General features: G+C 39.9%; 2 protein-coding genes across 3 annotated transcripts; one reads left to right on the top strand and one right to left on the bottom strand.

Moving 5' to 3' along the window:
• USP38 (ubiquitin specific peptidase 38) lies at positions 1–25,442 on the bottom strand. Of its 2 annotated transcripts, XM_054823277.1 has the most exons (10): positions 24,478–25,442; positions 23,295–23,430; positions 17,918–18,047; positions 17,565–17,666; positions 15,501–15,659; positions 14,195–14,388; positions 13,555–13,648; positions 12,603–12,709; positions 10,183–11,503; positions 1–2,733 (listed from the first exon to the last, which is right to left on the bottom strand). In XM_054823277.1, exons 1-10 carry the CDS (start codon positions 25,160–25,162, stop codon positions 2,572–2,574), a joined length of 3,090 nt encoding a protein of 1,029 aa, XP_054679252.1. In that variant the 5' UTR covers positions 25,163–25,442; the 3' UTR covers positions 1–2,571. The 2 variants fall into 2 exon arrangements, with proteins under 2 accessions (XP_054679252.1, XP_054679253.1); XM_054823278.1 differs by lacking the exons at positions 23,295–23,430; positions 24,478–25,442 and having other exon boundaries at positions 17,565–17,638; positions 17,918–18,043.
• On the top strand, positions 25,226–25,903 carry LOC129206319 (nascent polypeptide-associated complex subunit alpha, muscle-specific form-like). The gene has a single exon (XM_054825300.1). The coding sequence runs from the start codon at positions 25,226–25,228 to the stop codon at positions 25,901–25,903; it is 678 nt and encodes a 225-aa protein (XP_054681275.1).

The following is a 25,903-nucleotide window of genomic DNA, read 5'->3' on the forward strand; positions in this document are numbered from 1 at the left end:
AGTGTGAAATACTTCTCCAGTTTCACTGGTTTTATTGAAATCTTCCAAGTTAGGTATGAATCGGCCTACGACAGCTGTCAGTCAGCAAGTAGACTCGCAAATAGGTATTCTGAATTTTACAATCTATTTGTAAAACCCAAAGTAACTGCGTCAACAAAAGTCAACAAAGGGAAAGAAAGAAGTTGTTATTTTCAGTTTGAGACATACCATCATTTTATACCTAAGGAGGTCCAACCCTGCTGGGATTACTCTCATATAAAATTTCCATATTTAACACCTAATTTAGAACAGGTAAACAAGGGTGTAGAAAGCCTTCTAAGAGCTCATGAAATAAATATAGTACAATAGGTATACAAAACACTTAGTGCACCTTATTTTTAGGTAGGCTACATAATTTGTATTTTTACTGTGAGAACATAAAAACAAAACTGACCTTTACAAAATTATGATTTCATATAGAGTAAAAACACTTTCCCCGGCTTCTACTTACTAGTGTTTTAAAATAAACAGTAAATTGATACATGGAGACAAAATATTCCCCTTGTAACGCAAACAGTAGACAGCTTTTTAGTGTGTCCTCGTACTTTGAGAGAGAAAAGCCAAATTAATCTGTCATATAAAACATTTTAAAACCAGAGTTAACTGTCAGAAAAGCCTAAAAGGAAATGAGAAAAAACCCTCTTAGACTGAAAGTTACAGAATTTCAAGGTGAAGTGAGCTTTCAAGAAAACCTCATCCAAGCCCAAAGAAATGAGAACGTTCCTCACGCTAGTCTCATAACATTCCACATTTCCACAGCTGACCCCCTGGTTCGGAGACCCACAACTGAGATAGTAATGAAAGCGTAGGTCAAAGCTGAGGTACTACAAATGGTCAAAACAAAGCTCAGAAATTATTAAAAAAAAAAAAATAATGACCTGCTCTAGCTTTCTTGAGCAGAAACATATGAACCTATAGCACAGCAAATAGCATAGTTTTAGCAAGAATATAAAAATAACTTGCAAGCTAAGTTACCTTTCAGACTAAACTCCATATATTTGATATCATATGAACAAGGTTTAATTTTTTCAACTTATTTTATGCTTTTAAAAGGTATTTTCTAAGAAATTTATTTTGTACAGTTAAGCTAACACCTGCCAGGTTTGCATGCTTTTTAAAGATGCACTTTGTCACCTAGAATATAAAACCACAGTAAAACAGTGCAGAATTTTGTAAAAATACTTTAAATAAATTTACACTTCACTATAAGATTATTCAAGTTAAGAAATAATCACCAGATTCAACAGCGTAACTCCTTTACTTCTGTTATCATCATTGCACATCAAAACCAAAGTCACTATTTTTGCCAAGACAAAAGGAGCGAAGCCTCAACCTCTGCCGGCCCAACAAGCGAGCAAACACTGCTCCACAAACAGCATCATTTTGGTCTTCTGCAGACAGCTAAAGCCTGAACTCACCAGAAATTTCTCACTACAAGGAAAATCAGAAGGCAAAACGTCAAAGGACTCTTAGAAGCAGAGATGCTCAGCAAGGATCAATACAGGTAGCCCCTCGGTGATTTCACAAACGTAGCTCAGTATTTATGACCAGCTTTTTCTTAGCAATGCAGGCCACAAAAGTCATAGATCATTAGGTATGTAATTTTTAATCAAAAAATAATGGGCAACACACTGCATTTCAAACTACCAGATTTTTACTTCCAGAAACCTAATAGCTTTCTATAGATGTATTGATTTCTAATACTGACAAAAAAAAAAAAATTGACTGCTAACACATTTTTCCCCTTTTCTGCAGCCTCAGAAAGTTTGTTTTAAGTCACAGTACTGCAAGGCACATACAGAATCTCTTCCTTTCCAATATACAGCAGATATATTCCCTGAAATAATTTTAAAATCCTCAAAACAATTAGAAATGCTACAAAGTTAACAATTTCTATTTAAAAACATTGTTCTTACAGAACATGCACTTTTTTTGGAAAACAACTTAGCAAATATTTATAAATTATTTTTTCTTCTTTACACTTATACTGGAAATATATTGAATAATTTTTAATCTGGAAAGTACTGTATCATGTCACATTTAAGTTATTGCCTTCATTATAAATTGCATCATCTCTGGAAATCCATAAGGTACTGGATTTGAAACTAGGGTGGAGGTGAGAGACTATGTATGCAGTTTAGCCCATCTGAAAGGATTTCCACGTAAAGTAATTCCATCAGAGTAAAAAATGAACTTTCTTCATTCAATGGATGAGGACAATAGAAACTGATGTAAGTGCGTTCATTCGGTTTAATGCAGTGTTGCTAGCAACTACTTAAAAAATCTTCATTTTCTGTCTTTTGGGCAAGCATATCTTACTATCAAAGCAACTGAATTTTTAAGAGGTAGTTTTTTTCCATTATGCGCTTATTTATTTCAAATAAAACATAAGCAAAAAAACCCCAACATTTGCTTTTGAACAAGGATCAAGTCTCAAAACTTGGTACAACATCGGACAAAGTTCAATATTTTAGTTGTCCTCAGCAGTACTGGGCTGCTTTGGAACCAGTGTATTCCAGGTTATCTTCATAGTCAAAAGACTAATCTACCAACAGTACTGAACCCACCCCCTCCTCCTCCACCTGTCGGTCCACAACTTCCCGGGGGATCGTTGTCATCAAATCCATTGGGTCGGAAAGAGCACGAGGCTGAGGCAGCTTGAAGTGCTTGTGTTCGAGCACTAAGCTCTTGCTCCTGAAATGAAAGAATAAAGACAATTAAAAAAAAAAGAAACAAAAAAACCACAACAAAAAACCAGCCACCCCCTCAGCCTCAAGTCCACAAAGCAGCTTATTTCTAGCAAATTTTGAAACAGCTTTTAAAGCAACATCACTAACTTCTGGACTCCTAAGTCTGAACAGCTTTGCTGAACTTCAAGTTGAACATCCACAGCCAATCTCAGACGTACAAGTTCATTGGACAACAGTAAGTAGATGTGAACCACAATCAAATCCATTTAAGTTTAAGCTAAAATCGTCATTTACAGCACCATGGGATGTTTCTAAAGAATTAGACTGCTGATCAAAAACTACCACCACAGTTATATGTTCCACATGAATTTTCATCCTAGCAATTTTAAGATGCCCTTGTTCTTGGTTGCCAGATAGAATGGTAAGACCATTAAATCAATGTTAATCATTTAAATGACACTTTTTTTATTCCACTCAATCAACTGCATAGACTAACAACACACTCGGACAAAAGGCAGAAAGATGGACAAGCTATTTAGTTTCCATTCAGTGCAGCTTTTTAACTTTCAAGTGTTACTGCTATGCTAACTCTATTTTAACATTACTAAGTCTCAGGAACTCTCAAGCACTCCATAAAAATCACAGTCAGCTGCTGGAAAAGTACCTGCACATGTAACAGGACAAGAAAGCATAGCCTCCGGCCAGCTGCTTTTTCAGCTGAATGCCCCTGTGGCTTCTTAAACATCTAAGGAGGAGATGAGCACAGGCTTTTCCCTCATCAGAGATATCATACACTATTCTGTCTCTGGCCAACTCATTTCACAAACCTTGCAGCAATTTCTCGTAATTAGTATCCCCTTCTCAAACTGGCCAAAAGCTTCAAAAACCTAGGGAGGGAAGGGCAGGTGTTGGGCTCTGGAAGACTGACAAGAAAGAGACAGCAGACCTGTACAACCTTTATTTCTTTAGGAAACAAAATGAAAGTATTCAGGTGCTAAGGCTCATACTGATAGCTTCCTTCACGTGACACTTCATCACTACATACCTCCCTAAAGGCAAGGGGAGGAAATCTTAACGGGGTTTTAGTAATTACCTGGGTCATCTTGAATTGTTCCTTTTCTTCTCCACCTCCTGGTGAAAGCAAGGAACAGAGCCAAGAACCTGGAAGACTATTATACTACCATGAAAGCACTAAACTTAGTCTTGTCTATGAGGTGCTAAAAATAGTACTTGCGCACTTAAATTACTCTGCCCTCTTAGAAAAACACAGCCTAAGTTTGAAGCTATTTTACACTATTAAGGACTGAAACGTGTACTCACTTCCAAAATGATATGAGATATATTTGGAGGACATTGTCTACACAGATGTGCTGGCCATATTCCTGACAAACAGTATTATTCCATCTCCAGCAATATGTGGATTCTTACGTACCTGCTAACTCTGAAACACTTGAAAAACTAAGCAAATTTACTAGTAACAAGAAGGGGATATTAAGAACTCACGTCTAGTACTAGAAGTCAACAGAAAATTTTGATTAAGATAGCAGGCCTTGTATAAATAGTATAAACTACACTGCAAAACTGTTTAGCTTGGAACAGAATTTCTTCTCAAAATCAAACAGTGGCAGACTCGTTACACTGTACCTGGGCTGTTTTTTCTTTTTTTGGTAAAATATTTCAGAAAAAATGTTTGGTTTAATGCAGCACAGTACCAAACCAAAAATGGAGTTCTCTTTACTGCCTCCTCCACTTTCATCCCTCCAGATAACTGTTTTCTGGCAACTTTATACCTCTTAAATCCCAGTAGTTGAGTTTATCTAACTACTACAAAAGAATATAAGCATCAACAATAGGTTTGCTGATTAAGCTACATTAAATAAAATCTCAGAATTGTAGACAAAAAGAACACTATTCTTACAGCTAAGAAATTTTTTTGCCAGGAATAGCTAGAAACACAATTTATTTTAAATTGCCTTACTGCAGTTACTGGATACCACAAGGTTTTGGCATAGCTCTGCAGCTGAATTACTTTATGTCTGTCTTCTATTACATACCTTTCACAATACCGTTAGCAACAGTACGGTTGTTCTACTGTCACTAGGCTCCCTTACAGGGAGGGGGCAAGCTGAGAGGAGAAGCACTACTACGAACAGCAACAGCATAGTACCTTGCACATGACTTATGTGCAAAGGACTCAGCTTCGGAGACACGCATCGCTGTCAGTAGAGTGTAAATGAGCTGCAAGCAGAGCTTTTGCCAACCATGTAGAAGTACTATTCAGAAGCAGCCATAATACACAAAGAATGGGATAAACCTCTAGTCCTGATCTTATCTTCCATCCATTATAGAAAATGTTCTGTACACGGTAACAATGAAGCTATCTCTATACATGCACACGCACAAGAAGTATAGAGCAGTGATCAAATTATCAATTATTAAAGTTTCTTGTCAGAGTACTAATATTAAAACCCACACATCTCTTGGGTCTTCAATGCCAAAAGTGAAATTATTTAGCAGTTTAAGATCTTTCATGCTTTATTCCTGCTCATTAAGTTTGTGCTAAACAAGCACAATTCTTTCTTCTGAAGGCATATATTGACTTAATACTAACCTACCTTAAACTGCTCTAGTATAGTGTACAGCACCAGCATTTTTGCAAGAAATATCCTTGTTTCTAAAAAAAAATGTTGAACGTTTTCAGACTGATTACCTTCAGCCCAACAAATCCTAAATCAGGTATGTAAAACTTATAGTCAATACAGTTCTCTGGACTGGGAAAAACGCAGAGCTTCCCCCTCTGCTTTCCACTTGTTCCCAGAACAGGATTTTTAATTTGGTTTAACTGGAGTGAAAACTCTCCATATTTCCGGTTTTGTTATTTAAAGTGAAAACATTTTAGTTTACCATATGGTAAAGTGAAATACAATAGTAAAACAGAAGGACTATGCTAGAGATATTTTGGAAAGTTTCTCTGAAAAGTAAAGGCTTTCTCAAGGCAGAAAAGCATTTTCTTAACTTAGCAGGAAAATACTTGTTTAGAACTCTGAACAGCAACAAAATGCAACTTCTCAAAAATACAATAATATAATTCAGTGAAATCACAGTATTAGTATTAATTTGAGAAATACAGTAACTGAGAATTTCTAATCAGTCTCATTTAAATTGAAAAAAGGACAGGATCTCAACAATTCTGAGATTAGTAGAGCACTACAAAGAAAGCCAATACTGAAGAATCCAAAATTGAAAGGTAGGTAAAGGATCATAAATTTGAAAAAAAACCAAAACAACTAAAACCCAAACAAAAACTATATACTTGGAAAATACTTTTTTTTTTCCATTTTTAGGAGACTATATTTCTTCTTTCTTTTTTTTTTAATTATAAAAAATTTACTAACTTGGTTTATCACTTGTAAGCTATAAAAGAAAATGACTGCACGCTTTACGTAACTTCAGCTACATGTTCTGTAGAGAAAGTTTGTCTGGAAGATTATAAAAAAGCAATTTTTGTGTATGTGCACCAAGTAACTTTAACTTTTATAAAATCACATTGATTTTTCACTGATTCTAGGCGTACAGCAGCATTCAAAAAGCTTAAAGTAACTACTTCGTGTATTCCAGAAACTGCATCAAAAGAGTCTTGAAAACATTAATTCAGAGAAACATATTTAAGAATAACTTCATTATTTAACAAATTATTTTCTCAATATCCTAATAATGTTGCTTGTTCCACATGGCTAAAGCACCTCTTCAGACTTGAAAAAAAGCCTCTGTTATGCATACTTAGGTAATCACCTCTCCCATTGATAACACTGAAATATGTGACTGCAAGCACTGGATTCAACAGGAAAACACGCAAATAAGAATAGTTACTAGGATTTATATTCTATATGGATGACACTGTTCTTCCTCTGAATGTTTGGCTTTATATAAAAACAGGTTACAGTATCACTGTAGCTGTACTATTTTTTTCAGGCTGTGTTCTTAAAATGCATTTTTTTTCCATTACTCAATTACCTAGATGCTGCTATAATTATATACCTAAAATAAAAAATAATCTGGCTTCAAGTTTGAAATTTCACAATTAAAGCATTCATGCGTCACTGGAAGTCACAGCAATTCTGACTGAAAACATGACGTTATCTCGGAGGCAAGTCCACGCTTGGGACAGTGGGCAACCCCCCTCCCTGCCCACTTCACCTTCCCAGGTGTCTCTGTACAACAGGTATGAGACTTCCTAGCCTGGTACAGCCCTCAGACTATCCTGAGATAACAGGAGCCAAGAGGGACACAGCAGTGAAATACCTCAAAAGAACTAAGGGCTGTTCCTCTAAGGAGGTGACATGGCCGACAGCGCAGATGAAGTGCCTCTACACCAACATATGCAGCATGAGGCAACAAACAGGAGGAGCTGGAAGTCACTGTGCTGCTAAAAAGCTATGACCTAGTTGCCGTTACTGAAACTTGGTGGGATGAATCCCATGACTGAAGTGCGGCTGTCGATGGCTACAGGCTGTTCGGAAGGGACAGGCAAGGAAGGAAGGGTGGAGGGGTTGCCCTCTACATCAAGAAATGGATAGAGTCTGAAGAGCTGTCTCTGAAGAACAGCCACAAGCAGGTTGAAAGGTTAGGGGTAAGAATTAGAGATCGAAGTAGCAAAGGGAACCTTGTGGCTGGTGTCGACTACAGGCTGCCTGATCAAGGGGAGCCTACGGACAAAGCCTCCAGCTACAGGAGGCATCGCGCTCACAGGCTCTCGTCCTACTGAGGGACTTCAACCACCCTGACATCTGCTGGAAAAGTAGCACGGCAAGCTGTAGGCAATCCAGGAGACTCCTGAAATGCATTGAGGATAACTTCTTAAGCCAGGTAATAGACAGCCCTACCAGAGGGGATGCGATACTGGACCTGATTGGCACCAATGCAAATGAGCTAACTGGTGATGTCAAGACTGGAGGTAGCCTGGGCTGCAGTGATCATGCACTGGAGGAGTTTGCAGTCCTGAGGGATATGGGACAGGCAAAGAGTAAAGTCAGGACCCTGAATTTTAAGAAAGCAAAATTCCAGGTCTTCAAGGAGTTAGTCGACAGGACCCCTGGGAAACTGCCCTTGGGGACAAGGGAGCAGAACAGAGCCAGCAGATCTTTAAGGATGCTTTCCACAAAGCACAAGAGCTCTCGATCCCCAAGTGTAAGAAATCAGGAAAGAAGGCAGCAGACAAGCGTGAATGAGTGAGATCTGGGAGGTGATTCAAGACAGCCAGCATGGCTTCACCAAGCACAAGTCCTGCCTGGCCAACCTAGTGGCCTTCTATGATAGAATGATTACATCAGCTTTTCCACTGTCCGCTTGTCTGCTATGGATATCATCTATCTGGACTTCTCTAAGGCCTTTAACAGTACCCCACAACATCCTTCTCTCTAAATTGGAGAGATATGGATATGATGGGTGGACTGTTCAGTAGATGAGGAATTGGTTGGATGGTTGCATCCAAAGGGTAGCGGTCAACAGCTCAATGTCCAGATGGAGACTGGTGACAAGTGGTGTCCTTCAGGAGTCCCTGCTTGGACCAGTACTGTTTAATATCTTCATCAGTGACATAGACAGTGGGATCAAGTGCACCCTCAGCAGTTTGCAGACGACACCAAGATGAGTGTTGCAGTTAACACACCTGAGGGACAGGATGCCATCCAGAGGGACCTGGACAAGCTTGAGAAGTGGGCCCATGTGAACCTCATGAGGTTCAACAAGGCCAACTGGAAGGTCCTGCACCTGTGTCAGGGCAATCCCCAGTACCAATACAGGCCAGGGGATAAAGGGATTGCGAGCAGCCCTACTGAGGAGGGCCTACTGGTGGATGAAAAGCTGGATATGAGCCAGCAATGTGAGCTCACAGCGCAGAAAGCCAACTACATCCTGGGCTGCATCAAAAGAACTGTGACCAGCAGGTCGAAGGAGGTGATTCTGCCCCTCTACTCTGCTCTAGTGAGACCCCACCTGGAGTACTGGGTCCAGCTCCAGAGTCCTCAGCACAGGAAAGACATGAACCTATTGGAGCAGGGCCAAAGGAGGGCCACAAAAAATATCAGAGGGCTGGAGCACCTCTCCTATGAAGACAGGCTGAGAGAGTTGGGGTTGCTCAGCCTGGAGAAGAGAAGGCTCCAGGGACACCTTATGGCAGCCTTTCAGTACCTAAAGGGGGCTTGTAAGAAAGACGGGGACAAACTTTTTAGCAGGGCCTGTTGCGACAGGACAGGGGGTAATGGCTTTAAACTAAAAGAGGGTAGATTTAGATTGGGCATAAGGAAGAAATTATTTACAATGAGAGTGGTAAAACACTGGAACAGGTTGCCCAGAGAGGGGTGGTAGATGCCCCATCCCTGGAAACATTCAAGGTCAGGCTGGATGGGGCTCTGAGCAACCTGATCTAGTTGAAGATGTCCCTAGTCATTGCAGGACCTTTAAAGGTCCCTTCCAACCCAAATTATTCTACAATTCTATGATCCGAGATTGCTGCTAGAGAAGCCATGTTTTGTGCTACCCTGTACAGTCAAGAGGAGAGGTGGTATATAAACAGAGATGGTTAGGACACAAATGCTTTAACCATACAGTCTTAAAATAGCAGGAGAGTTGCAATTTAAACTCTCAGGAATCTTGTTTATGTTTGTAGAGTACCTGCAGCTATAGCAGATTTCCTACAGTGAGATTTAGCTGTTCTTTTCTAATTTGAATTTACCTAGATTTTCTAATTTGAATAGGCCTAGAACTCTTACAGGAACAGCTTAACCCATCAAAGAACACACAGGGAAACACACTTTTACTGTTATTGTCCAAACATAGCAGTAATGCTCAAAGCAAAGCATACGAAATGTGGAGAACAGCAGTTTTTTGCAACAGCAATCGAAGAGGTGACTACAGCTAGGTGAAGTTCTCGGAGCGCAGGGAACGTACGGCTGGCAGTGCTGGTCCCACAGAGCGAGGCAGAACAGGCAGTGAAGGGAAAGAGGAATCTAGTCACTAGCATCTGGTCTTCATTTTAGTGGTTCTAGCATTTGAGTAAGCACAGTTGTATAAATAAAACTCCACTCCAAATGAAAACACGCTAGTAAGAACACCACTAAGAAGTTGTAAAGTATTTTTCAACTGCTCTCATAATTTATTAAAGACAATGAAAGTGAGAACTGTTCAAAAGACTGCCCTGTTACAGGTGGTTAAGTGACCTATGCGAGCATCTTGACCAAAACCTTAAAGTGCAATGAATTTAAGCCATCTTCCTTGACACCTCCCCTCTCATGGTGACAACCTTACTATGAAACCTGTCTAGCAACGTCAAGATGGAAACAAGATCGCTTTATGAGGTCAACACACCAGAATGCTTGAAACCTAACTTTTTCTTTCTTTTAGCCTGCTTCTCAGTTTTAAGGACACCGCTCTTTGGAGAGGATTTCCGTCTTACCTGCAAGTATAGTTTGTTATCTTTCATAATTGCATCCATGAGGTCTTTCTGTAGGGGAGGGTCTCCATTTGCCGAATTGAAGCCACAGGTGCTATTTTGCTTTTTGTAAAACAGAACATAAGCAGTGTCCTTTGGAAATCTACTGGTAATTTTCTGGACTGACTGAAATGAGGTAAACGTCACTCTGCTGTCATTGAACAGAAACCATTCTCTTGACTTATCAGTATCACTTTCTACAACAGTAGAAGGACTCTCCCCTGTCAACAACTTAGCCTGAGGAGAAACTAAAGAATCACCTGTAGACTGCTGGCAGGGTCCTGAAGGCCCTGACCCAGTAACATTTCTAGCATATGAATAGTAATGTCCACTTTCAGAGGATACACCAGAATGCATCACCACAGAGCTTAACAAATAGGGCTCCAATCGTGGGCGAGTCACTTCATCAGCACCTGAGGGTTTTAGTTTTTTAGCAATATTTTCTCCAATATCAGAAACCTCAACACCAACAGACCAACCTCTTGAAACTACACCTGGAGAGGATGCTACTCTTTTGACTGGTAGTTTCAAATCAAGTGGCAGAGACACATTATCTAAGATTTTGCGCCTTACGTGACACTTTGGATCATACGAAAATCTCAAAAGAGTGAGAATGAGGTATTCAGGTTCCTCAATAATTTGCATAGTTTTCTCAGCATTCTGTAGAGAGGCACACTTTTCACAGTAATACTTGTTGTCACCACTGAGTATCTCAGGCGCCAGAAAATAATTCAGTAAATCTGTAACTGACAGAGGGTTTTCACCCACTACCCTCTGAGACATTTTCTTCTTATCTTGACCTTTGTTGCATTCAGAATTTGTAGTCTTCTCAGACTTTGGCTCAGCAGAAAAATCCTTTGTGGTTCCTTTCTTCGTTATTGGGTCACATCCACCATTTGCTTCCAACTTGAGAGGTTTTTTCCCAGCAGGACTCATCGGTGAAGTATTAGTTTGCACCACGATGTCGCCTTCCCCTTCAGTACATTCCATACATTTTGGGCCAACATTCTCCAAGGAAGTTGGAGGACAGAAAGCCAGAGAGAGATCTGTGAAAGCTTCTTCCTTTTGAGACACACTTTTGCAGTTCAGACAGTGTATAGTAGTCTTCAATTTTCCTCCAAACATCTTCTCGATCAGAGTTCTTTCTTCACCTCCTTTACCAGATGCTTCAGCAAATACTGTTGCGTTATCAACAGCTTCTTCTTTCTGGAACTTTGCATTGGTTTTACTTTCAGAAGTCTTTGCTGAAGACAAAGTTTTCGAGGTTTTCTCTTCTTCATGCAGCCTGAAGACAAAGAAAAATAGATCCAAACAGCTGTGCTATTTTCCAAACAAATACTGCTGCACCATTTCAGATTTTTTTTCCAGTTATGCTAAAAAATATAGATGGTTAAGTGGCTAGAAGTGTCTTACATTAAAAAAAGCTATTTGTTATTTTTTATATAAGCAAGTTGAAACATACAGGTCAGTACCATCCAAGACAGTATGAGAGAAGCACAAATGCATTTAATGTGGGTTTCATTGCATACAGCAGAACACAATGGATATACTGAGAGAACTGACAAGTATTAAAAAAACCTAACAAACAACCTTTTTATTATTTACCATTACATTATCTTAATAAATCAGTTCTCCAGTTGACTGGTTCTGTGTCAGATTTTCTAACAGAACAAGTAGCTGTTTATCTAGTGCCAGACTATTTCCAAAGAAAAGGTCAGGATTTTGTAGCTAAGAAAGTTAAGAAACTACAAGAAAAACCAAACCAAAAAAGAAACACAAGTTGGGAAAAAAAACAAACCAAAACACCACTATTTCACTATTGAGATAAACTTCTCCAGAAGTGGAATGTGTCATAAAGCAATACTGCTTAAGCCATATCTCAGCAATCCAAAATTAAAGAGAACTACTAATAGATTTAGGTACTTTTGTATTTTCCATGCCACAGTTAATTTGCTTGTTTATCAACTGGTTATAAATGCATGTACATCTCTTTGTGACTTATCTAACCCGTAAGAACTATAGCTGTCTCCACCAACATGAAATACCCAGATGCACAACTAAACTGCTTTCAGCAACCACATTATTTTACAACAGGATCATGACTCTAACATAACACGCAAATTTGGATTTGTAAAAACATTACTACCACTATAACCTGCTTTAAGTGATGTGGATACAAGATGGTATCCAGACTTTACCACAGATTAAACCCATGAAGCAAAGTGTTCCATATACCATATAGAAAACCAGAGACAGCCAGGAATGAGGCCCAAGATTCCCGGTGCCCACTCATGCAGTGGAACCATTACATGACTGCTCCTAAGAGTTCAACATTATGTGATAAGACTATAGATCTATTCCCATTAATGGCACAATAACTGTACCTGTCTAGCAGGAATTTGAGATATTCTGAGCAATCCTGCTGGGATCGAGGGCTGAACCATGGTGGTCTGGAAGCCTCAAAGAAAATTCTAGGAGCATATGCCTCTCTCTGTTCACATAAGAGAGGGACAGACAAGGTTACAAAAGAACTACTTAAAAAATTGGTTATAGTATTTTGATATTGACCACTGAACTTTGGATTACATTATTCTAGAGAAACTGTATTAAACACTTGGTACACAAATATTTAAGCCACTTCATCATAGGAGAGCACCATTAATCTTGTAGTTATCACCTCTAGTACAAAGATAAAAATAGTGGCTCCTGGAGGCAAATATTAAGTGTGTAGTGAGTGTAAATCAGATATTATTTGCAATAGCAGTTACTGTTCTTGCTGGCAAGCTTAAAAAAATGTTTTCTTTTTTCAGAAGAACACAGTATTTCATAAATACCAGTTTACTTTTAAGGTGATCCAGTCTCATCCCCTTCACAACGTTTATCGTTATTACTCAAAGAGAACAAAAGTGTCTTATGCCCTTCTAGCACTAGCAAAATATTCTGAACATTTAGTTCACTTTAGAATTTGAACTACAATAAAATTTAGTGTAAAAATCACTGCAGAAAGTCACAGTTTATCCTAGACAGTTACATAAAGTCAGCTTGATATATCAAGTCAGGTCTTATTTGGATTTTTCCATTTTGCCTTCTCAAAGAAAACCTGTTACTGCTTTTTATAAAAAGCAGTACAATGCCAAGATGTTCCACTTACGAAATACAGATTTCTCTAAGTCCATCCACACCATCTGAACATCTGGCGACACTCATTCCCCGACAAATCAATCATATTTATATTTTTAATATACTCAGGAGGACTCCCATGGCATGATGTTTGTTCCTCAATTTTGGTGTACAGACCTAGCCTTAAAAACCAGCAGATTAAATAAACTGACATACCTGGGTATGGGCCAAAAATGCAAAAAGATGCTGTAATTTTGCCACTAGTAAGTTACATCCATTTAGTTGCAGAGATAAAACATGTCTTCTGAAACTGAAAGAAGAGATAGACATTAGTTTCCTTGCTAGATTTCTAACAACAATGCAGTTATTCCAGCTCAGATAATTACTTCAATTTGAAAGAAAGCAAAACATGTAACACTTCCCTTCAATACCTGAATTCTGCTCTAGTGCAGCTGCAAAACTACCGTACAGTAGGAACTAACACTGCAAAACTCCTATTTCATTAAATATTTAAATGTGTAAGAACGGACTATAGACAGAATTTTTTTTCCAATAGCTTCCAAATTATAACAAAAGCATCACCATAAACCTTTACAATACCAAAAGGAGCAAGGACAGCGAGGAAAAAAGGACTTGTCTTTTGACACTGGACAGAAGGATCAGGATTTTTAATGGCTAAAATTATAGTTTCACAGAGCTGGACTTCAACAAAGCAATCAGTAACTGAGCGCAACGAAATCCACTCAGCTCTAGCAAGCTGAGAGCACCCAGGACACTTAAATATTCTGTGAAAAGCAAGAAAGCAACAACTGCAATAGTTAATTTGCAATGAAAAGAGCTGTTAAAAAGGACTTACTCTGTAGCCATAAAAAGTGCCTGAAGAACACTGTTCATGTAGCAAGTATTTCCTAGGTTAATTAGACCTGTCTTCCCAGTTTCAGATTTTCCAGAAGGTCTAGATGAACAAGATGGTGAAGAGCTGGACTGAGAAGTCCATGCGCTCTGATTGAGAGCCATCTTAATCTTTTCTTCAGTGGGCCTGGGCATGTCCTACAAGAGAAACATTTAAACTCACTTAATAGGGTTTTGTATTTGTTTTTATACTAGGCCTGCCATTCAGGACCTTCTATCTTCACTTGCTCCCATACTCTCCTTCAAGGTCTTGCTATCCCCGATAGCCTAGAAGATACAAATCCCCCCAAGCCCTCTTCTTCGAAGCTTTCCTTACTCAACTCTCAGATTGCAGGAATAAAGGGCTGGTGGCCACCCTTGATCTGCATATTCACAGAATCCTTTCTGCCACCAAAAATTACCTCTCAAACTTCAAGCTTTAATAGACCCCTAAAGCATCCTGTATTCTGCTAGAAATACATTCCTGTTCTGTCAAATCAAAATGTAAGAATGAAAGAATAAAGTCCAGAATACTTGGAATTAAATTGATAGGCTTTTTAAGCATCAAAGCATTTAACTGCAATACTAATGCTACCATATCAGGCAGTAATACCCAAGAGATTTTTTGTGGGGTTTTTGGGTTTGTATTTTTTTCAATTTTATCTGTTTTGGGGTGTTGTGGGGTTTTTTTAATTTACTTTTTATTTTAAGTGCATTATGCACTTAAATATTCATCTAAAAAAGCCAAATTTTGCTTTGAAACAGCATAGGCCAGCATCCTTTACCCACAGAGGCATGCAATACTGACTGCAGTATTAAGATGTAGTGCTTAATTATGGTGTTTTGGAGCTAGCCAAAAATTAATACCATGCCAAGTATTCCTCAGAACCTACTTCTTTTCAATACTACCAGTGCTCTGAACTTATATTTGAAGAGGTACAGTTTGTAGCTTGGGTTGAAATGAAATGCCTAGAATAAACCTCACAAAACTATATGAATAGTTACATGAGGCTTAAGAAATTAGATTGTACTTTTAATAAAGGATCTCATTTCAGGCTTTTTTTAAAGCCTACTATAATCATATCATGGACACCCAGGACAATTTTTCTAGCATACTCCAAATACAGTTAGAATTAACATTAAATTATGTGGATAGCTCTCTTCTCCTAGCACAAGTTCTAAAGAATTTAGATCTATAGGATTGTAACTTTCATATCTGCAAAAAAACCCCAAACCAAAAACAGTCCACTCTCTTAATATTCCTAATATACCTTAACAGCTTCCAAAATGGGTTCATAGAGCTCTGGAAATCCTGAATAATGATAAATCATACAATGTATCAACTCAGTCAATTGTATCAAAAAGGCTGTACTGGAAGGTAAGCCATCTCTCTTGAATGAGTGAACCAAACTGACCACATGTGGGACAATCTGAATAGGAAAACAAACAAAAAAGGGTGTTAATGGCATTTTTCCAGTTTTTTTGTTCTAACACCTTTATTGTTTTACACATACCAAGTGACAGGGATTTTTCGTTCTTAAATAAGTGGTTGAGAAACAATGACTTGAGAAACACACATTATTCTTTTCTTATGACAATTTTCAAACAGCACAATTACTTATTCAATGCTCTCTTTAGCTCACATATCCAGTTTTGGAACTTTATGAACTTAGAAAATGCATGTTAAGATTTTAAACGGTCTAGTATCCCAAGTACTCATCTTATTACCGATATTAACAGCAAATATTTTGCTTTCGTGCCACCACTAACAGTGCAGTATCTTGATCTAATTTCACAGATACTGTTTTTAAAATAAACCTCAATTTTCCTTAAACATAGTCTAATGCTTGGGATCTGAAGCCAATGAATACATTCATGCTATTTCAGTTTACAAGACAGAACCTGGCTCACAGCTCCACCTAGCGAGAGAGCCAGGCTCCATAAACCAACACAGCAATTTACTACGAACTAAAAAAACCTTACCACAGATACAGTAATCTATTTAAGAATTAGTTCAGATTCATTACTATTTTAAATTAGCTAGAAATCAGAAATGTTTACTCTACCTCCTTCCCTTCTTCATCACAGCTCCATCAGTATTTTTAAATGCATGCGACTTTTTTTATATTAGTATTAAAACGTCAAGTAGAAAGTTATTTCAATTATTATAAAAAAATAAACAAGTAGTTTAAGTGCTGGAAAATATTATAGGATACTAAATGACAGCAGTAGCTCAAAAAACAATAATAAAGAAGGTTGTTTATTTGGAAGGACAATTAAGTCACAATTAAGTCCTCAAGACACGTGTTTATGCAGTGCTGCATGCAACCTATGGCAGAAATCTGCCTTGTTAAAGCAAACACCTATTTCTAGAACAAGTCTTCTCGTATTTTACATTTTTCTCATGAATGTTTTGTCTCTCTTAGGAACGAAGAAAAGCAAGACAGCAAATATATGAAATATTTACATTGTGAGCATATTCAAGCTACTTGGCTTCTTCATTTGTGACTCAAATGTCTATCCTAGGCCAAGATTAGGGCAGTGGAGGGTGCAGAGAGAAACTTCAGACTTCTATCATTAAAAAACAGTGTAACAGGCACATGGCAATTACTCTAACACTCATCAAAGGGTTTGTGATCCCTTCGGGCCCAAGAGCCTTGGAGATAGGTTAGAGAAACAGTGTGCCAGGCTGTTACTACAGCTAAGTCTGAAAGACTCATATTAAACTTTAAGCTAAACACTGACTATGAGAACAGGGAAGGCACTATACACCTTGCTGTATGTACTAATACAGTCATCGTCATACCCTAGTATCTACCGCTTTAACAGGTGAACCGCATTTTGAAGAGCAGCCATTAAAAATAGCGTCCTTCAGTTTGCCCGTATGTACATTAAAACACAGTGTAGCTTGCCTAAAGTGAAGTACTTCTTGGTCTCATGCGTCTATCCAGGGTGACTAGGTTATATACAGCAGATAGCTGGTTATCTGTTTTCCCCAGATAGTTGTGCTTGAAAGCCTACTTGTAGCCCAACTTGATCAGTAGACTTCACACCACATAAAACAGATTTCCAGAAGTATACGCTCAAAGATAGGTGCCCAGATACTACTGCCAGAAAGATGTACATACCAGGAAGAACAGTGGTTGCTTCTGGTTACAGGTTAAGTGGCTCAACCTGGAAGTTAGCAAGCCTAGTGGTCATAGACACTGGATTCTAGAACCTTGAAACAATGAGGACCGTCCAAACGCAGTAACTGTTTTACTCTTTACAGCCACTTAGAAACCACATGCGAATGACACTTCAAAGAACTGAAAACCATTTATTTAGTAACTTACCAAATGAAAAGCTTCTGGAGAATGCTGAAAACTAAGCAACATGTGGGAAAGGACAGCAAGGGCACCAGGCCTCACTAGAGGAAACCAAAGTCGATTAAAGACCTAAAAAAACCCACATTCATTTCAGTAAATCTAGAAAGTAAAATTTCAGTAAAAATGTAAACATATCTCCAAATCCACAACCATTTGAAACAGAATCATTACATGCAACTGAAAGCTATAGATACATTTACATCATCTTTGCAGAACAATAACATAACATCTGTTGCAATCTACAAGACCCTATGCAATTGCATAGCTGTTACAAATTCCCTTCTCTCTCCTTCAATTTTGAATGTTCTTTTCCAACATACCAATTCAATCTTAAGCAGAGTAACATCAATGAGGATGGTAAATTTCTGGACTGCAGCCAGTCCTTTCAGCAGTGCAATCACCCATGTTTCCACATGCTGAGCCAGAGGCCAAGACAACCAGTCAATCATTCTGAAATATTAATGAAAAATTAAGAAAATAAAACAAATCAAAAACCCAACATGCCACTAATTTTAATCTCAACAAAAAGATTCTATATATTATGCAGATAGTTATACACTTACACAGATAGTCACAATAAGTAATGCAAGAATGTTAAGTAGTAAAGTAATTTTGATTCTACTTCAAGTCACTTAACTCTGTAATTAATAATGATTTAATACATTAAAAGTAAATACAACCATCTCAAAATACATGAGCATTTAAAGTTATATATTATGTATATAACTGTTACTTGTTATTTAAGAATATGAACCCTGGTTTTATAGACATTAAGCTAACGTTTTTATTTTGTGGCAAAAACTTACTGAGAAAGTGTCTGTACCTGGGAACCTCCCCTCCTACACCTTTTAACCCAAACCAGACCAAAGCCGACTATTAAGTTTGAACTTGGAAAAGCAAGACTCTTCAACTTTGAACCACATGCCTGGAACCCAACTCAAATACTCTCAGTTAAAAAGGTGAAATCTAGTCATTTTAAATCCATTGCAGCAGGTGTTATAAGGATCTCATGATAGCTATCAGCAGCCTGGGGTCTACATCTGCCCCAAAAGGAAGAATTTCACTACAGCTAAGGAAAAGTGAAGGGACTTTATCTGTGCCTAGAAAGTATAGTGAAATATCAGCAACAGAAGTTTTTTAACTTTTAAATTAATGGACAATTTACACTGATGCTTAAAGCAGATAGGCAGGTTAGCTGAAACAATTCTAAGTCACAGACAATATCATAAGGCAGTACCAGCTAAAACATGAAATTTAGGCTTTGTTCTTCCAAGATTTTACTTAGCAATATTTTGGATTTTCTTTAATTGTCCACAAGACCTCCTTCTTCAAACCAGATGGGGCACCACTAATTAAGTGGAAGGAAAAATTTTTCACCATAAGGGTGGTCAGACATTGAAACAAGTCATGCAGTAAGGCTGAGGCACCTCCATCCCTACAGAAAGCTGTTAACTCAAATGGACAAAGCCCTGAGCAACAATGTCTGACTTTGAAGCTGACCCTCCTTCGAGAAGGACTGGACCAGATTAGTTCCAAAGGCTCCACTCAATCTATGTAACATTACGATTCTATTCTAGAATTCAATGAAAATAGGAAGTTAGAAGTATATTTCTTTACTTCTTTTCTGAAAAAGCTCCTCATAAAGACTAATTATTTTAAGACGCTAAATTCTAGCACAGAACTGAATAGGTTACAAGTAACCATTCTAATAAACAGTCACTATCACTACAAATTGATAATCACCAATTATGCTTATCTGAAGCAAAACTATCAGCCCCTACATTCTTCCTAGAGATTAAAAGAGCTGCAAACACACTGAAATCAGGGTTTCAATCCTCAGATTCCAAACTAAAAAGAAAACCATGGTCTTTAGGAACACCAGACAAGCATTATGGACATGTTGTATTGCCATAAACAACCTATAACTTACACAGTTTATAATTTGGATATGAAAAATGTATAGTACATGCATTATAAAATTTAAATATCTTAGAATTACATACTATCTGCACATATAACATTCAAAGGCTTCTCTAAAACAAGGAATCATTAGGACTGCCTTTTTAACAATCCAGCACAGATCTTGGTGGGTTTCTTTCATGTTACTACAAAAAAAACATGGCAACATCATAATCATTGCTTGTAATTTACACAAAGCTCTCATTTCCTCAAGGTGTTAAATTCAAACATGTTTATTCTGAGCACCCTTTCCATATACTTTCTAAAACAGGGAATCAAGAAAGTAGGCCAAAACTGCTTTGGCCTCCAAAGAATTAACTTTAACCTAAAAATAGGCCCTGAACCTCATAGTACTATATCATCTTCAAACCTCCTCCTTGTCCCTCTCCAATTTGTAGGCTTGATATTTTTCAGTAGTGGCACAAACACCTGCACAGTTAATTTAAGCCTAATGACAATATATTTGGTTTTCTTAATTAACTTTTTAGACAGGTAAAGAGTATTCTGTAGAGCCCTACATTAGAACGACTGTTCTAAAATACCTGATTACCATCTGTATACTACATGTACTTTCAACCACACTGACTCACAAACTCCAAATGAAACCCAGTGCTTTTGGGTAGGAGCTGGAGCTCCCAGTGTTCCATCCCATTGCTCTGGTTATGTGATGGGCCATCCTGTGTCATCTCTAGTCAGTATAATTAACCACTAAACTATTCAACACTGTTACTAATAGGACAATGGCTATCATTTCAGTATGATTAACCTTGTAAAGAGAAGCCCCATTCTCTGTATATTTGACAAAGAGAGAATTCCCATCCTTAAAATCTGTTTCTGCTCTTTAAAAGCAGAGTCAATGCTCTTAAGAGCAGAAACAAAAGCCAGAATATGAAACAGAAGTAAACTTGCAGGCATGCTTGAGACTGTCCTAAAAACATCAAATCTGGTATCTAGTAGGTGAAAATTAGACATTTTGGTTACTAAATCCTCTCTGCATTGCATTTACTTGTCTCCTGCTCTGTTGCAATCAATGACTGCATTTTTAATACAAAATCAGATAATAATATGGGACATGATGATCATGAATAAAAACATAGAGGATGTTTTTCATGTTTGACCAGATTAAAAAAACCTTGAAGACCTCAAGAGGACCTTCTGCCTCATATCACCCTTAAATGAGCAGGTCTGCTATCCATATATGTGCCTAACAAGGACAATATTTCTGATATCTCTAGACAGAAAAAAATTATCTGTGCAACCTCAGACAGTAACTTCTTTCACAAATACCTGCTTAGCCACATCAGACAAAGAATCTGCTATCTCAAATGCAAATCCCTCAGATCAGAAGAAAACCCCACAAAACCATAACAACAACAACAGAAGATCCTCAGACTACAAAGCATCCCCATCCAAAAATTTAACATCTTGTACAATATTTTACATTTTTAACAACAGGGCAAAGGACCTGGTCATGTCTGGAGTTTTTCTTAGCAAAGTGCAAGTAAGCATTGTACTTGTCAGGATAGTGAATACAGGCAGTCAACCTCCTCTGAGGTCTCTGTAGTAGACCCTTAAAGTAGTCATATATCATAGAAGAGATTCAACAATTTTCTGCTTTTCCTCACTGATGCTTCAGGTAAGGTTGCATGAAACAGGTGAGCTAATGAAGAACAGCTAAATGATTCCAAAAAGCAAGCACCATTTCTTATATGAACCTGTACCTAATATAACCCCTCACTGAAAAGATTCAATTTATTAGCCTAATTACAGATTATTTACTGATCTGTGTTCAACTTTAGACAGACTCTGCAGTGTTATGAAAGTCATCCTTAGGAAGTGTGCAACAAGGTCTCTAATTTGCAATCACCAAAGATCAGCTTACTCCCATCAGGAGACCTTGTTGTGCCTGGAGTTCTGCATCACTGGGAATGATGCAAGCCTGATGACAACTTGTCATTTGGTGTTCCAGACATTCCAGCTGCATTATTCTCTTTACAATCACTCCTCTAAGCCAGAAGAGAGTAATTACTGCAAAGGGATGCCAGAGATAGAAAAAGAAACTGGATACAGTGTTGACATGAGAGTGTCTACAAACAAAAATAACCAGGGGTACCTAAAAGGTGAGCTCCTTGGAACAGAACTAGAGACTCTTAAAATCAAGTATTACTTCAAAGAATGAACAAGGCAAGTAAGATTGCACTGCTTTTTCAAAAAGAGGAGGAAAAAACCCCACCGCACGGCTAGTATTAAGAAAAAGCACTTATTTGATAATAACAGCTCCTATTATACCCAAAGCTCAGCACTGCATTACTTCCCTAAGCAGAGGCACACAGAGAAGCCACTCTAAAGCTACAATTATACAATCATATTGTGTTGAAGCAGGTAACGCAATGTAAATGTTAAAATTACACTAACCTGAAAATTAATCACCAGCACATTACTGGCAAATTATTAGCATGCACAAATCCTTCTGAATTTCCCAGCTTTGAATTTTAGACTGGGCACACAGCTTAGTTAAAAGAATCTGCTTGACTGAACAGATTTTAAATCTCTAAATAATATGTCTCACACCAAATTACAATATTAATGCTGCTTCTTCTCATTATGTTTTCAAATGAAATACGGCTTCTCAATTTAATGTAAACACGAGAAATGTTTTCACTGTGAAAAAAACCTCAGTATTTCACCAAGATACACAAGTGCTACACTACATGAATGTGTAAGTATTACACTACACTCAAATGGATATAGTTAAAAAATAATACAGCAGACATTATTTTAGTTGAAAGACTTTTTTGAAGTTACTTTTTTTAAACAACACACATTTCTAACAGTCTCCTGTTTAACTGCTCTACTCATTTTTCTACCCTTCACTGCTCAGTAACAGCTTCTTCCATAGGCTTTAAAAACAATAATTCAATGAACTTCAAGGTCTTCATCTTTCTCCCATTGTCAACTTTCTGCATCACTATTATTCACATAGCTGAAGATACTAACCAAGATTGCAATCTGAATCACAGTCTGTTAACAGTGCAACTTATCTCAACATTTACTCATGTTTACATTAGTGACAAGAAGCATAATATGCAATTGTTTTTACATCATTCCTATTCTTCTACTATTCAAAGAACATCCAACAAACCTCCGGAGCCTTGAGAGAAGATGGAAACAGAGGCTGCTCCCTGTGAATCCTACTAAAAATCCACAAGGATATCTAAGCAGATTAAAACCCTCAAAACTAAGCAGTAAAACTCATTTCTAACCAGATGATGGGTAAGACAATCATGTGAGAGCACCACTCTGCTTCTTGGAAAGCAGAAAGGTTGATCTTCTGAAAACAAGGCCTTGTTTCTCAGCTTGACTGTAAACACCATGAAGTTTCCTGTTTATACCACCTCCCATAAGGTGGGAGATCTAAACATATCACCTCAAAGGAACACCACTGGCTTCCTCTTAGTTTCTATTTAACCCTCTTCTTCATCCACCCTACCCATAACAAAGCATGAGAAAGAAGCCACATTAGCAATCAATGCAGCAACCTTAAACTGAAACCATGCCAGTAACATCCATAGCATCATAAATATATATTACCTTAACATGCCAAACAGCATGAATACCACTTTAAGAGGGTTTTTTCTCCTATGGCTTTTATTTGTATGGGTTTTTTTTAATGGAACCTAAGTGACAAATAGCTTCAAAAAAAGGCAAGAAAAAGAGACTTTTCCTGCCTTTACAGACCTGCACAGAGCTTGAGTCATACTTGCATCTTTCACATTTGGATCTGTAGTAAGGCTCCTGATGAGAACTGTAATCATCTGCAATGGTATGTGCTGCACAAGACTTGCCAGTGCAACAGAAGGTTCGAATGAAGTATCTGTAATAGTTGAACATGACAAAGTGTAAGAAACTAAAAAAGAAAACCCCATAGAAAAAAATAGGCTTTATCTTCTATCCTACAACTTCGCTATAACTGTAAAGTTTTGAGATGAGTCTATCCTACATCTAATATCCTATCATTACAAAGCAAAACAAAATGGAAAAGCGTCAGTGGATTAAGGTGCTGAATTACAAACTCCTTTCATTCATCTAATATCCATGCAAGAAAGTGACAATCTGCCAACTTCCTCCTCCATCATCAACAGAACTGAGAAGTGGGGGGTTTTATCTAAAAAGTACCACCATACAATTGTTTATCATACTTTAGGTTAAGGATCCAACGCAGCTGATAATTCCCACATCCTGTCTCAACAACTGTCTGCTAACCATGCCAGTTATAGCAATATATATAATGTTACAACGTTAAGTTTCCCAGCTGCCTCAACAGCAAAGGCACTTTCCAATCTGAGCTAATACTGTACTTCACAGATTTTTTTGAGGTCAGAAAGGACCTATTTACAATCGCATCTACATTACTCAGACAGCAAATCCTTCTTATGATACCCAAGTTTTATATATTCTTTACTTATATCCCAGTTTCGTAGACTAAACAGTTCCAAGACCTAAGCTACCCCTCTGGAGGGAGCAAGAGGAAGAGCAGCTTTTGGTATTGAATTTTACTTTTTCCTAACAGGACACTCAAACTCTGCTCCAGTATATCATTTAAAGCGTTGCAACAGGAGGTTTTCAAAAAACCATGCTGCTCTGCAGCTAAATAAATCACCATTTCCCCTTTAGGTCGTCTTGGGGGCACTGGGGAGAAGAGAAGAAAAGGCTTTGCTTTCTCCATGGCCAAAAAGTTGCTTTTTAGTATCTGGGCAGGAAGCAACAGTTCCAAGGCAATGTCTGCGAAGCGACCGATGCTAGCAGTAGAACTTTTCCTTTCTGTTGCCAAACCTGCCGCCCTCCTCAAGCCCCCACGTTACTCTACACCCCTCCCACCACCCCCAGCCCTCGGCCGCGTTTCCCGGCGGGCGGTACTCACCGGCGGCGGAGATGACAGCGAAGAGCTCCTGCAGGGAGGGCAGCAGCGTGTCGGGCTCGGCCTTCCAGACGCTCCGCAGCAGCCCGCTGACCTGTGTCACCTGCGAGACGTAGAGGCGCAGCTCGGCCTCTCGGCTGCCCTGGCTCTGGAAGTGGGCGATGCTGCGCACCAGCTGCTGGCAGAAGGCGAGGGAGAGCTTCCTACCGCGGGGCAGGCACTGCGGGAAGTCACTCAGCAGCTGGCAAAGGCGGGCGCAGAGCGGCGGCGCCGGTCGTTCGCACACCAGCCGCAGCGCTTCCACCTGCAGCAGCTCGAAGAGCTCCAGCACCGAGGGGCAGCTCATGATGAGGCGCAGCCCCGCCTGGATGTAGTCGAGGATGGCGGGGTCCCGGTTGCTCAGCTCGCCGTAGCCGCGCTGCAGGAGGCCGAGGACGAGCCCGCGGTTGAAGAAGGCCTCGAACTCGGCGCGGTGGTAGCGGCCGTAGGCCTCCAGCACCTGCCGCCCCACCTGCCGCTGGAAAGGGTCGGGGCCCTGCAGCACCAGCCGGGTGCTGAGCGCGAACATGGCGCGGCACTGCGCCTGGCTCAGCGGCGTCTCCGCCGACTCCACCACCCGCCGCACAATCACCCGCTTCAGCGGCAGCGGGTGCGACGAGCTCACCAGCCCCTCCAGGATCTTGTCCATGGCGGGCGCTCCGGGTGCATCGGCCGAGCGGCGGCGGCGGCGGACCGATCCAGGCCTCGGCGGATGCCGCCGCCGCCGCCTTCCCGCGGCCCTTCTCCCGCCCCGCCGCGCTATGCCGTTCCGGCGGCGGCGGCGGCCGCCGCTCCCGCGCCCCTCTTTCCTGCCCTTCGCCCGGGCAGCGGCGGCCCCGCTCCCCCGGCTAAGGCAGAGCCGCCGCGACCGCCGAGCGCTCCCGCACCGACCCGGAAGCGGAGCGGGGCAAACAGGAAACCGAGACGCCGGGCACCCACCGCGCATGCACCAACCGGCCGCGGCACACCTCCCTCCTCGCTGCCGCGCCGACCAATGAGGAGCGAGGGCGGGACAGGGAGAGCGGCCGGGGCGGTGGGTACGGCGGTGGGCGGGGCTGTCGCCCCCTTCGTGGCGGCCGGCCGTGAGGGGTTGGCGGGTCGTAGCGACCCGGTCAGCGTGAAGGGCTCCGAGGAGCCGCACAGTTTAAAGCCAGCGTGTGCCGTTCAGCTTTTACTTGCTCCCCCCGCGCACACAAGGTCCCGCCGGTTCCGTCTGCAGTCACGGGGATACCCCGGTGTGGTGAGGCGATGGCCAGGCCTGTCCCGCCTTCGGCCTGCGTGCGCAGCCTGGCTTCTCCTGGGACCAGCGCTTATTGCTTCAGCACTCGTTCTTGCCTGTACGAGTACTTGTAACCAGCAGCACTTCCTTACAGAAGCCTTTGCTGTTTGA

Source organism: Grus americana, chromosome 4 (genome assembly GCF_028858705.1).
Source record: "Grus americana isolate bGruAme1 chromosome 4, bGruAme1.mat, whole genome shotgun sequence".
Classification (NCBI taxonomy): Eukaryota; Metazoa; Chordata; class Aves; order Gruiformes; family Gruidae; genus Grus; species Grus americana.

Coding starts and splice junctions, on each gene's coding strand:
- USP38 (XM_054823277.1), bottom strand. CDS start 25,162: ATGGACAAGATCCTGGAGGGGCTGGTGAGCTCGTCGCACCCGCTGCCG. Junction 14,389..15,500: donor CCATTTTGGAAGCTGTTAAG/GTATATTAGGAA, acceptor TTTCTCTTGTAG/GACATGCCCAGGCCCACTGA. Junction 13,649..14,194: donor GCACTTTTTATGGCTACAGA/GTAAGTCCTTTT, acceptor CTCTTCTTTCAG/TTTCAGAAGACATGTTTTAT.
- LOC129206319 (XM_054825300.1), top strand. CDS start 25,226: ATGCCGCCGCCGCCGCCTTCCCGCGGCCCTTCTCCCGCCCCGCCGCGC.